This window comes from Trachinotus anak, unplaced genomic scaffold (genome assembly GCF_046630095.1).
Source record: "Trachinotus anak isolate AG129_WGS33_773 ecotype Australia unplaced genomic scaffold, CSIRO_AGI_Tana_v1 ptg000013l, whole genome shotgun sequence".
Taxonomy (NCBI): domain Eukaryota; kingdom Metazoa; phylum Chordata; class Actinopteri; order Carangiformes; family Carangidae; genus Trachinotus; species Trachinotus anak.
In genome coordinates, this window is record NW_027273864.1 from 6959437 (window position 1) to 6978310 (window position 18874).

The following is an 18874-nucleotide window of genomic DNA, read 5'->3' on the forward strand; positions in this document are numbered from 1 at the left end:
CCCAAGAAACAGGAAGATAAGCGCTGAGGTGGCCACTTACCCAGGGTGAAGGAGCAGCAGGAGTCTGGTGGGAGGAAGAGACCTGGAGCAGAGCCACAATGGCTGCTGTCACAATCTGTCCTGCCTTCCTGTCATTCTCAGGAAGAGGCTAGAACAACTGGCCTCCCACACTGTGACCCCACACTGGCTTAACAAATAGGGCATTTATAACCACAGAGCATGATAGTGGGTCACTGGTGTCACGTACATTAGGGTGCCTTATCCTGTGTCTGTTCACATGTAAATCCTGCACTGGCCTGTCAGGATGTACCTGAGAGACACAGAGATGTATTGTCGCATTGAGACATTTTTCAGCGCTGCCTGATATAGTTTTCTCACTGGTGGCTTCCCACTGCCAAGAAATCTCTTCCTTTAAATTCACTGTGTTCAAAGAGATGTTGCTCCACTGATACAAATAAAACTGAGTTACTTTCCTTCCTTGGATGGAAACTACTTGGAAACACTTCACGGTAAGACTGCAGAGGATGCTGACTTACTTTTCCAGAGCGCAGCATGGAAAACAGTTGACAGGAAGTCAATAGCAAAGAGAGAGAAAATTAAAAACCTCAGCTTGAAGTCAGCCCATGGCAGCTTCAACTTTACTTCTTGATTCCTTTTGATGTCATTTGTTGTTCTCTGTCACACCAGAAATATCACACTGCTCGTCATTTAATCATATTTATGAGATGCAGTGTCATTCATGATGAAAAGTAAATATTTTTTAATGGAAACCCCTGAGCAGATTCGTACAAAAATGACAGATCCGTTGTAGTGCAGCCATTAAAAATCACTTTCTAGCTGAAATTTGACAACAGCTTTCAGCACGTTTGAATACAGCTGAACTTAAGAGGCTGAGTGTGTGGTATTAAGTGCTGTGAGACTGTGGATTGATTCAGAATTAACACTGTAATGCCATTTCCATAATATTTTATTTTTTAAATATTTTATACAGCAGTTAAAAATATAGATAAATATAAAAAAAGCAGTTGAGATTAAATAAATTGCAGTAAAACCTGTCACATATGATACAAATGAAAAATCATATATCATATATGCAATTTAAAATTCTTTTTCTGTTACAATCCAATGAACAACTCAATTTAAAATCTGATATTAATAGTCTGAAAATTATTTCACGTGTCAGACTTTACAACAATCCTACATCAATCTATTCCCATTATCTATCCCAGCTCTGTTTCTGGTTAAGCACAGCAGCAGTTTCAGTATATTTTCAACATTCCTATAGAGCCTGTGTTTAAGACCTCTCCACTTTCACTGGCTTTAACCTTTCACAGAGAGAGAGACTGAGAGAGATCCGTCTTCATTACAACAAGGCTGTTCTGGTCTCATAGCTGACTGTTTCTCCCAGGTGCACACACCCTCTGGAACCAGACAGCAGAACCAGAGACAGCAGAGTGTGTCTGTACCCCTGAGTGTGTCCAGTATGTGGGGATTAAGGTCTGACATGAAGCTGAGACATGCCAGGTTAAGATAAGGGAGGCTGAAGGTAACAGGGCTCTCTCAGTCAGTGCTATTGTGTTTAGTCTCAGCAGGTGCTGCTCTTCAACATCCTTCTGCTAATTCTGCAGCGCTGCTTCTTTCTTCTTCTGACACAGACACTGGAGCCCATGCTCGACTGCTGCCTCCTCTGGTTTCTGTACTAAATCAGCATTAAAACGAATTTACCGTGCTAAATGTATTCAGGAAACCAGAGGTATGCACATAACTTTGGCTAGACAGATACCATATAACCGTGATATATTGGCTCACAGGGTGTAGTAATTCATAGTTGTGGTGCATGGGGATCTCCGCTAAACTGGAGCTCAGGGCTGGGAAGTGTTAGAGAGATGGCAGAGAGGTTGTAACCCTGAGCCCAGTGAGTCCTTTTCAACATACACTCTCCCTCTCTTGAACACAGGCTCCTTGCGATTCTGGACAGGCCATCCAGTAATGCCACTTTACCCCAGGCAATCCCTGTTTCCTGATTCTACTCAGGCTGAGGAGAGATAACCCTGACCCTGAGCTAATCCCAGATTAAACCAGAACGTAAAGAACTGCCACTGCTGCCCAGCGACCTCTGACCTCCTCGTGTCTCCTGGCTCAGGCTGCAGCAGCCCTGCTGACCAGCACTTGCAAAAGCAGGTTTTATCCAAGCACAGACCAGAGCAGGTTAGGTCATTTCTACAATGTGGAACAATGCAAAGAGCTCAGGTTGTTTTGGACGGAGGCAGAAACCTGTGACTTCTTTGGTGGAGTCTCCTGTGACTGAAAAAAGAGGGAGTGATTCACAACTGCAGCTAATGTGTGTGCAGGAGCTGACATGTGGGATGAGAACAAGGCAAGATGTGTCACTGTTGAGCAGGAGACTGTTAATAAAACACATGTCCATTAAGACAGAGCCATGTTTGTGCAGATGTGTGAGATTAGATCAAGACTCTCTTGGGAGGATCTCCTTCCCTACCGGTTCTCCACATTTCACATCCTCCTCAGCTGGACCTCCACCTCTTAACATCTCCACTGGATCGAGAGAGAAAGGTGTTCATTTGTCTGGAGAGAGAATGAGATGCAGGTCCAGCAGCACATATTACTGATTTAAAATGCATCGGGGGGGGGGTTAAAAGACGAGACCACGATGGTTTAAGTGATTTAAGTTAAACCAACCAAACAAACGTGTTGTTCTACTGATTCTGTACCAGAGCACATCTGTCTGCTGTTACAAGAGTCTACATGAAAACAGAGACAAATGTGCACCCCCTCCCCTCACCCCTTCCCCCCTTACCCTCTCTGCCTGTCCATCAGCATGCTGGGCTTGGCAGGCAACAGGAGAGGGGCTTAGGTGATAGGAGCCAGAGGCCCTGTGATAAGGCCATCTCTCCGCATGAGAGCTCATCAGAGCTGACACTGAATACAAATTGGTGCCATTAGCAAGGTGGGGGGGGGGGGGGGGGGGGGGGGGGATGGAGGAGGGGCGTGGCACTACAGTGGCTACTAATTATAGAGTGGTGGAGCCCCCCAGGTCGGGGGAGTGGCGGGGCACGGGGGAGTGCATTGATAACGAGGTGGCGATGGCGGTAAACATTAAGGTGTCACGTCTCACACTGACACAGGAGCATCATGGTTCAACTTCTAGATGCTATGAGGTCAGGAGTGGTGGTTAATGATGTGTGGCCCTTTTAGCGTGTATCCATTATGATGGATCACACTCAACATATGTTGAGACAAGAGAGGGTCACGCCTTTTCCCTAGTGAGGCTGCTCACAGAAACACAAAATACACACATCTCGCCATGATCAGCCAAGTAGCTGCACTTTACCGTGGCGTGACAGCAGGTGAAGCCCTGCAGGGAGTCGAATCAAAGTCACTGAAGGATGGTTTGTGTTTTTACTCCTTTTACACTCTGAATTTGATCAGCTAGGGGAGATTCTTTGACACAGCCTTTTAATCTACAAAAAAGCACAGATTGTCATCATATATTACATGCCTAAGCAGAAAAATCTCAAGTGGGAGTCTTTAGAAAACCTCTCCAAGTGCAGACCACCGTCTGCCGTACTTGAGTTGAAACTAGACGAACACAAACGAGGAGAGATTCTGTGCAGCGTTTGCCTCCAGGCTCCAGTATGTTGGTATCCTTGTCGGATGGTCAGAGCATCTAAACTCCCTTTCCCCCCACACCTTACTGACCCTGGAATTGGAGGCTGCACAATGAACACTCATGCAAAGAAAGTGTAACTTAATAAAGCAAATGCAGAGGTTAAAAAAAACAACAAAAAAAAGTACACAAGCTTTAAACGCTCTCAAACTCTCTTTCTTTCTTTCTTAGCACAATGGCTTATGCTGCTTTTCACATTTCGAGTGCAACACTATGGATGTTTTTGAGAAAAGAAAGTCCAGAAGTGTGGAGCGTTATCACCATATAAACAGGAATCACGTCTCCATGACAACAGGCTTCTCTCCCCACCTTCAGATCTCATCATTCAGAACTTCTGCCTTCAGACTTGCTCAGACAACATCTTGAAAGCATCAGTTTGTTTCAAGCATCCCCTGTCGTGATGTGTCTGACTGCACTCAAAGTAATCAACTGAGAGGGAGAATAATGACTAACAGTAGTACGTTACAAGTGATGCCTGATCTGCAGGTTCATTTTAAAGTTGGAAGTAAGATGATAGAGAATGAAGTCGCTTGTGTTGATGCTTTGTGCGTATGAGGCAGGTGTTTGCACAGGCTTGCTGTTATGTCTGTGTTTTCTCTCCTAGCAGCAAGCTGCAGAGCCCGCCTCTCCACCAACAGGCAGAGACACACACACACACACACACACACAGAGGACGCAGCGAAGCTTGACCACGTCTCTGAGAGCACATCACAAAAGATTAGCAGTGGGTCAGATCATATCTCTGGACCCTGCGTCCTTGCATATTTTTTATCTGCTGAATGACGGGTCCTATCTGATGTGACACAGTGGCCGAGCCGCTGACCGCTTTTATTATCCCCCTTCCCACGGAGTGACTAAGCCGAGGCGAGCAGCTGCCGCGTTCGCATGCTGTTATCGTTCCTTTTCATTTAGCAGCACAGCTAACCTCATCCCCACCATCCAGTAATCACACAGGCATTCTTTAACAACTGTGTCACTTTTCTGCTGGCTTTGAAGCGTGCAGCTTACACGAACCCAAATAACTCATGTAAATGTTTGACATGAAGACAAGTTGTGTTGAAAGAGGCTGTTGAAGGAGGGTGAGGGAAGGCACTGTGGGCCCTGAGAGGCACTGATTAGAAGTGACTCTGCCAACGAGATAGCAGCGCAGGTGCCAGTTCAGCCTTCCAGCGGCCACACACTTGTCCAATTGCAGAACAGGTTCTTTAATCTCCATCTTCATGTTTGTGAGCTCAGTGATTGCCCCTATGCTCAGCACTTCCTTATCCTGCAGATACAGGAAATCACTGTTAGAAAGTTGTGCTAGATTAAGATAAGAAGGGGAACCACAGCTGCTCTCAGATACAGGCATCTGGGTATAAGCCAACTCCATTCTTACTGTGCAGATTCAGTGAAATCTCTGACCTTTCTCACACATCTGAAACAGCATTGTCATGTTTTGTGAAATGTACACACAGCTTTGGCTTTTTACAGCTTTGTCCTGACACTGTGTAGTAAGGTGCAAACTCATTTACACCCAACAGTTAAATACCACACAGAAAGTCAATATTTAAGCATTTAAGTTGCAACTTAAAGAGCTGATTGTTAAAAAAAAGAAAACAAACATTTATTTGTAATTTATTAGTAATTTTTCCGACTTATTGCAATCAGACCAAAGCATCACCCACAGAGCAGCCAAGGACATTATCTGACTGCCAACGATTGGCATGTTTGCAGTAGCAAAGTAAACAGAAATCTGCTGAAGCAACATTACAGTAGGATGAAGACAGATTGGCACATTTCTCCCAGATCACACAGGAGTCAGCAGCTGTCCATGTGCTCACTCTCACCCTGATTCTCAGGTTCATCTCTGCTTTACCGGCAAACGTAACAAACAACCAGGGAAACTGTGAGAATAAATACACCTTCATACAGGTACACGGACGCATTAATATTCCACACACTAAAGCCCCATATGGTGATGCTTGTCACGTCAAGTCAGTCTCTTAAACCTGCGGCCCTGTCGCCTGTGGTGTCTCAACTCATTACTGCACCTTGTTAAAAGTTGACCCAACTGCCAACCAGGCGACCGTTGCAACTCCTCCAAGGAAAAGCCTCTGAAGCAGTTTTGTGCGGAGCTCCATCACCGCAGTTGAAATGAAGTGTGTCTTCTGAAGAGTAATACTGGAGTTTTCCTCCTTTGCATTGACAGCATTCAAAATATTTGGCCAGGATTCCTGACATGTGCTGCCTTTGATGTGTGAGAGCATGCCACCTCTCCCGCCCCCCTCTTAAACACCCTAATTATCACTCCTGCCACTTCGGTGTGTGTGTGAACTAACACACCTCTTTCTGTCGGGTTGGAAACTGCCTCAGGACACTGCTCAGGTAGTGCAGCTTGTTTGTAATGTGCCAGGGGCTAACGGGGTATTTCTGTCACTGTCTTACACTACCTCAGAAGACTGAATCAAACCCTATTAACACCGCGTTTTCCAGTTTAGTGTCAGATAGGTCACAGCCTGTGTGTTGCAGCTCCAGCGCTTCGCTCTGATCTTGCTGTGCTGCTTGGACAGGAGGATGGGCTGATGCAGTGGCTGCAGTTTCTAATTATCAGCCACAAGTTCTACAAGGGAAAACCACAGACCCGTGAAGTGAGCAGGTGATTGCTACACACTTCGCTCCACATTGCTCCTCGCTTCCCTTCCTGTTCGGTGTCAAAGCAGCAGACCACAAACTTTTGTTCCTTCCCATCACCATCCCCCATCCTCCTCTTAAACTCTGCACTACTAAAGGAGTAGTGCAGGCTTCAAGCAGCAACACGCTCTGTGCTGTCACTGGCAGTGGCCTGCACTTTTAATTTACCCAATCTGAAACCAGAGAAATATGCAGTGGGGTGGAACACCCATATCAGTGTCATGTAGTGAGTGTGCGCTGCACTGTCAAGCGCCAGGATTTGTATTTACTCCCTCTTAATTCTCCTTCTCTTCAATGGTTTGTTCAAACGCACACTCTGGAGTTTTCCATGATCCAATCACTCGCCCGATGCTTCTTGTGGATTTGCCAGCAACGTTATGAGTGGGGTGGGCTGTGTACTGTTAAGTCACGCTGGATGCAGTAATCGCTCCTTAATGAGAGGAAGTTCTAATGTTACTGAAGCACACGGCAGAGGAGGATGCATTAACAGCTGAATATGATACATAAAATCCAGTCTCCTCTTTCCCTTGTGTCACAGTATGGTGGGAAATTGTTTCGTATAAGAAAGCATTAACCAGTGAGCTTTCTTATTTCTGGAGATGGGATCTTGAGAGTGCAGCACATGCCAGTGAACTTTTCCTGTCCAAACATATTTCCAAAGTAAACTTGGCCCGTTGGCTATTAATTTAAGATGGAGAGATATGCTATAACATGCAGGCCTGCAGCCCCGGAGATCACTGTCAGCAGCCAAGTATTCTCTCAGGAGGAGGAGGAGGAGGAGGAGGGCTCGCTCAGTCTGACAGTGAGGCATGTCTCTCCTCTATGTTACTATACCTCATTTAACCAGGCAAGCTTACAAGAATACGTTCTTATTTATAATGGTCTGAGGAAGGGGCTGCAATAGGATAGTGGACCACATCCAGCCCTTCCCAGAACAAACGCCATACTGTACTACAGGCCAGTGACCAGCTCCACTGCAGCAGCTGACGATTTAGCATGAAACCCTCCTGCACAAATCTGCACGTGTTGCATTTACCAAAGCAGTCTCATACAGCAAATGAAGAACTAAATAAATCCAATGCTATGCAATAAAAATGTATAGGCCAATAAAATAAAATAAACCATCTGTGTACTTTTTGCTATTTGGCTGCTTGTTTTACTGTTGGCCCAGAGTCAGTGCTACTGGACAGACTTCCCTGTTCAGACAATCAGTGTTTTCTCATGCAAAGACCACATTTGTGGCTGAGATTTTGCAGTTGCGCTTGCAGGCAGAGATAAATCAGTTGACCTCTCATCCTCAAACTGGTAGCGTTTCAGATGCTGCAGTTAGTAATGTGTGTGGGACATTTTAGGCATGGTGTGTGTGAGGATTAAGGGCTTTTTAAAGGGTTTAGGTCTGGAGTCTCATAGGTATTCCCCGGAAGCATCTTTGTGCCAAATAGGGGTCAGTGATCTGACGACTTTATATCGTGACCAATCTTGAGGACATCCCCAGTCTACTTTTCAAGTGAGGCGTAGAGATGCCAATCGTACCAACTGTACTCTGTCAATAATAATCTATGCTGCATTCTCAAGCCAATGCAATGATTTTCATACTAGATAGCTGTGCTCATCAACCCAAATTACATTACACGCCTCTATCACAGGATCTCCCTCATGTGTGACGTAATTGAAAAACAATTCAAAGTGAGATAGCAGGATGGCAAAGGAGGATGCTGCTTCCAAAAAAAGGACTTGACGTCAGTAGGGTGGCCCTGGTTTCAGCTATGCACAGTCAGATATTCCCAAAAGCAACACCCATGAAGGAAGCACCCGGAGGAACGTGCCAAGTCGGTACAACCCCGCATTAGAGCAGTCGGAAATATGTCACATTCTATCTACCTATCGGATGATTTGACCTCTTTGGGCCTTTTGAGCAGTTATGATCCAGGAGGTTTAGATGGGAAATGCCTCTTTGGTGAAACTGCTGACAACTCATAGACATCTAGACAAGAGGCCCCAGGTTTAATCTTTAACAATGCGTAGTATTTTAGTATGTTTTGTTTCATGCAAAATCTTGGTGGAGTAAAATGTTTCCTTCTGAAATGTAGTGATGTAATGGGGCTCAAGCATAAAGCAGAAAAAAATTGGACTTAGAAATTACAATTAGCTCTAAACTGAACTTAAATACAGCACAGTGCTCATCTATTTTCCACCACTGATTATTGCATCTTCTGTACACATCCTGTCAGGAGCTGGGTCTGTCTCTTACAACCTGTGTGATCTGTAGCTCTGCACAACATTAAGCAGTTGGCTCTGATGCTAACATGAAACCAGATTGTGTTCAGGACTCATCTTACTCAGCCCCCCTGTACTCAAACACCAGCACAAACCTTTTCTTGCTGCCACGGCAGAGCGTTGAATTGTGGGAACCCACATTAGGCTGTGTCAGCCAGCAGCACCTTGAGGTACTGGGAGAGAGGAGAGGATTGTCTGAGTTCAACAGACTGAAGAAAATGGACCAGATCACCTCTCACCAGTGGACTTAGAGTTCTGAGCTCCCACTCCTGTTATTTTCTGTACACTATTACACGTGCACTGCTGTGCACATGAATGACAAGGCTGAAAAATGAGGAAAAAAAAGCGAGAGAGATCTCAAACACTGACCGCTTCATTTCTGTGCAAGTGCGGGCGTGCAAGCATACGAAAGTACCTGAGAGAGCAAAGGGAGAGACATTGAGTGTGGGGATCAGGTTCCCTTGCCGGCTTACTTACACCTCTAATAGAGCCATTGCCATTCCTCTGGGGGGGAGCGGTGTGGTCCCGAAACAAAGCCACCGCTGTGTGTGTGCAGACCCCCCAGAGTGAACCTAAACCGTACGCACAGTAATGGGCTACTTTAAGAGTTTGTCTGGCTCTAATAGACACACTCATACACTGCTCCCAGTCTCTAAATCTCCAGGATAAGTCTGTGTGTGCAGAAAATGCTGTCATGCCCTAATGTGGCTCACAAAGAGCACAGTAGCTCAGCCGCCCTGAGCCTTTCCTGTTTGAAAATGTAATCTCCTACAGCGAGTTTGTAGCATGTAATGTAGGGATCTTTTTCAAATTTAACTAGTCTCTGTTTTTGGTCATTTGAAACTTAGCATAGTGCCAGCTCTTTAAATGTGTTAGGAATGTAGGAAAAACCTCCTTTTGGGAATTACTGCAGCACTTTAACATAAACCTACAAATTCCTCTTTATCTTCTCACCTTAGACAACACAAAAGCCTCTCCTCAGCTTTATCCTCGAGCAGCTCAGTCTCTCTGTTCAAGCTGATTGTGACTGAGTGTTTGCCTGGCACCAGTCTCAGTCCAGGGACCTGCTGAGCTTGTTTCCACAGACAGCCTGACCTCCAGAGCGGCGTAGCAGCCGAGCTCAGTCTGCTGCTATTATACATCCTCCATCAACATTTCATACAAGCACAATGCCATGTGCCCCTGCCTGAGGCGATGGTTGACTTTGGGACTGAGCTGAGAAAGGCTGACAGAATAGGGAACAACGTTTTTTTTTTTTACAGTATCAGAGGGCCCAGTGGCATTCAGACTTTGGCATGAGCTCCAAATGTAAATCCTGTGCAGCAATCCCTCCACAGAGCCCCAAAGAGTCTTAAATGGTTTAAGATACTTGAGCTCTGATTCATTCAGTCATAATGAAAGAGGGAGGGGAATTGTGCAGGTGTGATTTCTTCGACAACACCGTCATCTAACAGGCGCAGCGCTCTGTGATGTAGCCTACATTACAATTAGATATGGTGGATGAGGTGTGAGGAAAGACATGTCATTAGGGTTTATTACAGCGAGCCGTGTTTTTGCAGTGATGTAGAATTTGGACATGCTGTGGAGCACATCCAGACCAGACTGTGTGTGCATTATCAGATGATTGTGAGATTAGATTACATGTGTTTGCTTCTTAATGTGCAGCTCTGTATGGGGTGTGCTGTTGCTATGCACTGTTCACATTCCCTCCTCAGCTGACAGACGGTCCCATCCAGCTCCTCTCCGACAACAAACACACACTGAGGAGCCGCTGACAACCTGCTTCAGGAAGGGCTTTGACTGGCCCTTGGAATGCTTGTGTGTGTGTGTGTGTGTGTGTGTGTGTGTGTGTGCAATTCTTATCTGGTCCCATGTGTTTCTCTGTCCACACACATACACACATACACACACACACATAAACACAGCTAGAGTGTATTGGGACTCATCATTCAACTTGAGTCTCCAACAAAAATAATCACAGGGTCCGACCACATGTTGCCTCTCCTCTGCGCAGGGCTCTGACAGCTGTCAATCACTCTGCTGACCTGTAAACATTCCTTTGGTGGGCACAGTTATTAAATCAAACTGTACAAATATAGCAAATCTAATGCTATTAATCTTTGCTTATTGACGTAACCCCGCGTTAAATTTAGATCTGGCTGGAAGGACTGGTAATATCAGATTCCAGAGGGAGACCGTTTAAAAAAAGGTCTCTATTTTAAGGCCCAGTGGTGGACATGTTGATGGCTTTGCATGCTTTGGTGTCCGGACCTGTTCCTCAGAAGCACCTGACAACCTCACAGGAATGTTTCTCAGTAGGGTCAAACACACTAAATATGATGGCACATGCAGGGCTTACAAAAGATATGTGGCTATTCATCAACTGTCTGAAACATTTTGTCTTGAAATGACTCTTGGGTGTTGATTTTAAAGTCCAACATCCCCCACGTTGACATGGTTTCACACTTCCCTCCTTTAATTATATGCTGGCACACCCCTGTTCTGATATGTCACTTGTACATGGTCAAAACAAAGCTAACTGTTTTTGACAGTTTATCCTCTGGTTTGTTTCCACCACATTTTGGCTGCTGAATCCACATGAAGGAACATGGGGTGAGCTCCAAGCATGGTTCCCCGTTTCAGCTTTCTGTGGTCTGCTGGTCGTAGAGTAAAGCTAAGCTGTGAAACGGGACTTTCCTGCTGTTTGACTGAAACCTCAGTGTTTGTCCAACAATATGTGAATGCCACCCTCTAATGCCTCTCCCCTATAGATAGTAGGGGAGTGTGTTTGCCTATGGCGTGGCATGGGGCCTTGGCTGTCTTAGCAGTGGCCTCTCTGCCCTGCCTGTAATGGTCGCTGAACCAAGAGGAACATATCAAACAAACACTACAACACAGAGCTGGAGGAAGATTGGGTTACTCTCGACATGGGGGGACGTGTCGACTGCATTGTGTTACCAAAGATGTGCGCTCCTCTGACCTTCAGAGAGTGGTGTCCAAACATGGATGCAGGAGTTTAAATCCACCTAGCCTCAGTATATCCACTTAACCCGTCTTATATATGGAATACATTTGCAGTGAACATCATTTCTAACTGTCAAACTTTTTTTTTTCCTGACTTCTGTCTGGAAGTCACAGACAGCTGATGATGAGAGACTTTCTAGATCTTCTGATCCACTCAGGTGGTATTAAGCCATCAACACAGCGTGACAGACACTCAGTAGCACTTGTGTCTAATGTGTGGTGTTAGGTTACAACAGTGTTGGTGGAAAACCATCAGATAACTCCACACGGGTATGCAGGAGTGGCATGAGGAATGTGTCAGTTGTGTGTGCATATGTGGGCGAAAATGTGCATGTGCACCACAGCTGTCGCTGATGGGTATATTTGTGTCTCCAAACAGAGCTGAGATCTACCGGTACCGCTCATCACTTCGCCTACCTCCTCAACACGTCTGACTACCGGATCCTGCGTATGGATGAAGACCATGACCGCATGTATGTTGGCAGCAAGGACCACATCCTGTCCCTGGATCTCCATGACATCAACAAGGACCCACATATTGTAAGACCTGTTCCCACTCTCCTCCTCCCCTTACCTCACATTCTGGCCTCTTCCATGGACCGTTACACAGGGATGAAGCAAACACCTTTACCTCAGTGCTTACAGCAGCTGCCCCTAGGGCAAAATGTTCTGTTCTATTGCCCCACAGACAGCAGCCATGTTGGTTAGCTCACATTTAGATTTTGTTGGCGTACACTTTTTTTATTTTTGGTCATTAAAACTGTAATTGGGTTATGACAATCCTAACAGGACTAATATTAGCCTGGGTGGATTTCCCTATTGCAATTTAACCTCCAGAATCTCATAAATGCCAGTGATGTATAACGGGTTGGATTGTAACTATAAAACGTCCTCTGTTTCTGCTCACAGATCCACTGGCCAGTGTCCGAACGAAGAAGGATGGAGTGCCTTGTGAGTGGGAAGGACGCCAATGTAAGTACGCGTGTTGACAACATGCAGCAGGGTCGTTCAGCTGAGATAATATCCATCAACTTGAAAAAATATATCATTTTTCAAATACATTGCATTTCAAAGCATACAGCTACCTCCATTGTGCCTAAAGGTTTTCATGGAAGGAACCTGTTTAAGTGGAACTCACCTGTGGAGTTCAGACTTGGCCCAGTAAAAACACTGGTTCCCTTCTGTCTAGCCAAATAGACAGGAATGGAGAAGCCCAGTCTATCTCACCATCCTCCTCTCTGCCAGGCCAGGGTGGGAAGCACAACAACACTGGCTGATAGTTTGATATATTGTCCAAATATATTTAGAAGCACAGTATTATTGGTGTATTTTCAAATGAGAGTCACTCAGGCTTAGCATTCGGTAAATCTGCAGGAGGTGTACCAGTAAAATAAGGCTATGAATGTGCCTATTAGACATTTATTGCAGTTTAATTTACACCGGTCTTTGTGTTTCCAGGAGGAGTGTGCAAACTTCATCCGTCTGATCGAACCCTGGAACCGGACTCAGCTGTACGTCTGCGGGACGGGAGCTTACAATCCAGTCTGTACCTTTGTCAACCGTGGACGCAAACCTCAGGTTAGGACTAAAGACTTGATGAATGTACAGGCCATGAAGGTGATAGCTCAGCGGCTTCCTCCATCTGCGTCATGAACATCATAGCTCGGCCTCCCTTTTTCTTTCTCTTACCCAAGTTCTTACACTCCATTCACTTTACATTGGGTTCACTTTACAGTGACGTTAATCCTGCTCACGCTACCTTGTCCCTGCGTCTGGCAAAGCACAGCCAGCACAGCTTCACTTGCACACAGCTGTTGTCCCCAATGAGCAGTTAAAGCTACTCTGTTTAGTCTCAGCCTCTAATGGGACCTCTTGAATTTCCTAAACCAAGCCAGGCATCACTACCTCGCCATACTCCCCTTTAACACCTCACTCTTCTTTAAATATCACACTTGTTCCCTAATGATGACCAGGGGACTTTTAAAAAAGGGATAAATAAAAAGTAAATTTCCCACTGGACTTTCCCTCGAGATCACAAAACAGCGCAAAGAACTTGCGGCTGCAAGTGCGGCTTCCATGAGTCCCTTGTTGCGTACGGATCCTAAATGACCCCATACTAACGAAGGGCTTCCATCCATTCCCTCACCTATCCATCCACCCCTTCATGCATCCATCCACGCCGCCCGCCAGCCTCTACCATGTGAGACGTTGGGTAATTGGAAGTGGGAGCTCCCATTATGGGGTGCCAGTGGAATGTTCCAGTTCTAGTCCATTAATGAGAGGGCTGTTATTTTCTCCGTCACACTGAACAGACAGGTCTGAGTCGTCCCCCCGTGAGCACCTTTCTTAGCTAGGCTGGGGGGTTAACCATGATTGCAAAAACATGAAATGATAAACGGCAAACACATACCCCAACACACATAAGGAAACTTGTTTTTGTCATAGTTAATTCAACATTCAGATGAATTGTTGTCATTTGATTAAACCACTGCAGGGTATATCCACAGGGTGCATTCTCAAGTGCTTCAAGTATGAGCCTTGTAGCGTTTGTAAACTGTAATAGTTAAATGTTTGGCTTTGGCAGCAGCTTTGAAGGGAATGTATGTAGCATACTGTGAGAGCCTTCAGTGACTCAACCACAGGATAGAGAACTATTATTGTTGTCTTTTCCACCATCTGGTCAAATAAAGCTACACACATTCCCCGCACAATCTTGCACACACATACATTTCCCTCATGCACTCTGATTATATTTATTTCAATAGTATTGGTTTGGGGAGTTTCTCACCGTGTGGAAGTCAGGACAGATTCCTGCGATCTGCAGGGAGGTCAGGAAGGTCATTGCTCCTTCCTCATCAGTAGCGTAACATCCAGACTGTGTTGCTGTCTCCTGTTTTAGACGTCCATGTATCTACAGATGGCCCAGGCCAGAGGAAGGGCTAGCCGCGCAGCTGAACCCAGCGCGGTGCACGAGACACTCGGACTAAAGGTGCGATGTGGGCACTGTCTGCACCGCAGCCCTGCATACTGCCTGGGCTCGTGGTCACCAGCAGCATGCTCCCTCTCTATGTGTCTGAGCACATTTCGTCAACACCATCTTTAACGTGACCCATCATTTGTTTAATCTCCGTAACATTTAGCATGCATCCTGTCCAGTCCGTGCACAATCTTTACAGTTTTGTGTCATGTGGAAATGCATTTAATTTCATGTCATTTTCTCACGTGTTTCACTCATATTTTCTTTGTGTGAACCTCATTGTCTGAGAAACCTTTTCTCACCCGTCATTGTCCTTTTTGTGCTTTGCATTTGTGTTAAATGCCATGTTTTGCATGACAGCGGGATTATCAAGTGGAAATGGCTTCTCAAAATTCTGTTGACTTTTGCTCGGCACACATTTAATTAAACAGGCTTTCACTCCTGTTCAATGCATGGCATATTCATTTTTATTTAGCATAGATGTGATTGAACATGAACAACAGATAGCCAAATCATTCATCTCGCTTATCTGAGACAATGCAGGATGTCCCACCCATCAGTCCCTCACCCCACCGAGCCCTCCACCTTCTGTAGGAATGTGGTGCAGTCTCTCCCACAGAGGCGGCAGGACTAGTCAGCATCTGACCCACTCCCACAGCAGGCTCTGTTAGCCCAGAGCAAACACCAGCCATCTGTAGTCAACTAGCTGTGCAGCAAAGGAAATAAAAGAGCCACATACTTGAACATGTCTCCACTGTTTGATTGCTCCAAGCACTTTGAAACACAGAAAGGGGCTTTTAAAGGGCGCAAGGGCTTTAGGTGAAGTGGGACACTTTTAAAATGTTGCAACTTTTTTTTCTGATCTCCTTTTTTTTTTTTTTTTTTTTTTTTTTTAAATATCGAACAACTTTTCTAAAGGGTCATATTTTACCAGCAGGGTTGTAAAAACATGTACAGGGCACAGTTTCCCTCTGGTGCACATAAATGTTTGTGACCTTTTTTTACACGTCAGCATCTGGCGTGGCTGGGTGTGAGCTGCCAGCACCTTTCTATTTGCACATGTGGTGATTTTAATCAAAGATGAGTAGGGAATTGAGGGCTGTGTGTATGATCCAATGAAGTGAGTTTGGCACAGTGCCAGACTCACTCCCCTGATTTAGTGCTGATGGACAATGACAGAGATGTCTCCGTCTCTGTCCCCGTTGGGAGTGAAAAATGGCGATCGGACATGCTCTGGCCTGTGAGGCGGGGCTACAGGACATGTCATCGCATGCCGCTGATTCATTTTCCTCTTCTCTCATACACAAATTCCTGCCTATCACCTATCAGTGCTTGCGTGCAGGGTTGCCACGAGCTGTGAGCATCAGTCATCCAGCCTCCATCCCAGGCTTGTTTTCACTGTGCTGGATTACAGGTGTCAGCAGTGGGACTAGACAGCCATAGGCACCGAGAAACTGAGAGATATTTGGCATGCAGCTTATTATGCCGGGAGAAGCAGCCCACGACACATTGTTTTCCACAGTAGAGTGGCATGGAGATGGATTAGAAATTCCTTGCTTTTCCCGCATGTATTTTTCTGTATGAACGCACGCTCATTATTCCAATACTTCATTCCCCATCAGGCCATATAGGTCCCACAGGAGCCAGAGGGAGCTCATTTAGCCTACACAGGGGAATCACAGTGACAAGATGAAGAGCACTGAATTTATTGCTATCTCCATGTGATTTTTCCATTTCAGGAAGAAATCTTCCATCTGGAGCCGGGCAAAGTAGAATCTGGGAAAGGAAAGTGCTCCTACGACCCGAAGCTCAACAGCGTGTCAGCTTTGATCAGTGAGTATCATCTGGGTTTGGTCACTTGAGGACACAGTCCAGCCCAGCTCATTTTTAGGTCTTCATAAGCAACGGCAGTCTCATCCCATATGGATTGTTCATCTTTTATCTCCTGTTTCTTTATATGACCCTGCGTCTGCTCAACATTTATATTTCTTTGTGCAGAAAGGTTAGGCCAAGTGTCCTTTTTCATTCTGCGCCTATTTCCCACAGTGAGCTGCTTAGTCTAATCAGCCTAATCATTAAATCCTAAGGAATTCTCCCTTGTTAGGGTGGTGCAGACTAACGTGCCTATTAATACATGAATCCTCCACTGGGGAATTAATGGATTCCAATCAAAATATTTGGGAAATGCTTTTTGGTGATTATATCACTAAATCAGAACACCAAATGATGGAATATCTTAGGGATGAATGCTGTTCATCCCACTAGCAGACTTACACAGATTTGGAGACTTCAAGTAGCATTGAATCTTCTCTGGAAGCCTGTGAAATCCCAGTATCTTACTAAGGCACTTAATATTGTGTTTTGCCATTCAATTGCATCTACTTGGGTCGCATTGTGAGGATAATATTTTTAGGAAAGTCAACCAAAATATCAAAAATAAATGAGGTGATCTATGTCATTTGAGTTTGAGGCTAAAGTATATCTCCATTTTCAGTGAGATAATATGTAACAAGGCTCGGTCTGGATACTGTAACCTATCATCTGCTGTAGTACTCATGAAGCCAGTGTCCTCTGTCCCTCTGCCCAAGGTCACTCAGTCAGGTCCAGACCCCACAGTTGCCACCAGTGAAAGCCGATCTCTCCGCGGGGTGAGACAGCGGGTGTAAATCACTGGCACTGCTTTCCCACATTAGCGCGGTGCCAGCTGACCAGTATGGAACCAGTCCTGTCATCCAAGATGGATTTGCCTCCCACCTCCACCAGTTAGCATCGTACAAGGGACACTGTTGTTAGTGTTGATAAGGATTAAGAACCCTGTACCACAGCAATAGATTTACCACTGACCACTAACTGCTCAGCTCTCCACCACATTAGACATCCTATCATCCATGGACATTTTAATGATATGTCATCAATCTCCATGTAGCACTGCCGAGGACCATGACATTGAATATAATGGTGGTAGGGCAGTGTTTTTTGTTTCCTCTGCTCTACCTCCTGCTGTCTCTGTACTCCATCCTAAAAGCTCTGACAGTCGCACCTGCTCTCCAGTGGGGCCCTGACAGCAGCTGGAGGACCAACACCTTGCCTTCCTGTGGCTTAACAAGGCTGTTGTGTACATTTGTCAGTCTGCTCTGCACACATGGATGTGCTCATGTTTTATGTGTTTATGGAGCACGTGTGAGGGCTGTGTGACCACTGGTTTTTTTAACGATATATTTTGCGTCCCCTGTAATTTCTTAATGAGAGTTTCAAAGAACAAACAATGTAAGTTAAGACTAATTACAAGGAAAATAAAGGCAATATGTTTATTTCAGTTTTTAAGAAGAAAATAGTTGGCTGAGGTTTACAAGCAGTTGTCAGTTTCCACAGGAAGTCCCTTAAAGAAATGCTAAGCTCTTAATAACAGGAGTCACTAAAACTGAGGTAAAATTTAGTAAAGGACGGTTGTGCTACTATTTAAATGGAATTAAGGAAATTCAGTATAAAGCATGGATGTAACAGTGTGTTCATCTGCTCTAACCTCTTCAAATGTTAGCTTGTCAGGCTAACTAGCTTACTACCTGCATTAGTAACCAAATGTTATTTCCAAAGATAAAGGGCATGTTATTAGCTAACTATATTATTTGGTTTACAGATTACATTAGAAAAATGATTTGTTCCAGACTAGAACATCAGACAGACTAATCCAGTCCCGCAGCTCAAACCAAATGTGGTTATTCCTTATCCTCAAGTACTTTTATTTTGTGAATCGCTGTTTGACACATTGAATAACATATCAATCACAATTTTATCATTACAAATTATTATTTATTATTTATTTATTACTTTCATACCAGGGCCAACTATGGTATCTCTACCATGAAATACATGAACAATACTGCTCTATTAGTGGCTTTTTACCCTCCATATTATACAGGCTCCAGTATGTAGCACATTCTGCACAGGCTTCTCATTTTAACATGAAACATCTGATGACATCAGCTGAAAACATTAAGATGTTGGCTGAAAACAGACTTCCATACCTTTGTCATTACCATTAGGTAATAAAATCTGAAACGATCAGAATCCATGATTGTTTGTTTGAAATGTCGAGCCTGCATTAGTTTACGTCTGTGTGACATCGAATTGTTTTAAAGATTACACTGAATTTTTAGTGGTAAATTTGCCTGTTTTCATTGTAAACTGCATCATGTGTCATGGTAGAGCAGAAAGCCTGACAGTTGTAGTAACAG

At 44.9% G+C, this 18874-nt stretch overlaps 1 protein-coding gene across 4 annotated transcripts in view; it reads left to right on the forward strand.

Moving 5' to 3' along the window:
• Positions 1-18874, forward strand: part of LOC139630776 (semaphorin-3F-like) — a 59269-nt gene that overhangs the window by 24265 nt on the left and 16130 nt on the right. For 2 of the 4 annotated variants that reach the window (XM_071494469.1, XM_071494468.1), the window contains exons 3-7: positions 12042-12202; positions 12572-12634; positions 13121-13240; positions 14562-14651; positions 16379-16472. In XM_071494469.1, coding sequence (XP_071350570.1) covers positions 12042-12202; positions 12572-12634; positions 13121-13240; positions 14562-14651; positions 16379-16472 — 528 coding nt within the window. The remainder of the gene's footprint in view (positions 1-12041; positions 12203-12571; positions 12635-13120; positions 13241-14561; positions 14652-16378; positions 16473-18874) is intronic. The other 2 variants (XM_071494471.1, XM_071494470.1) reach the window with 1 other exon arrangement.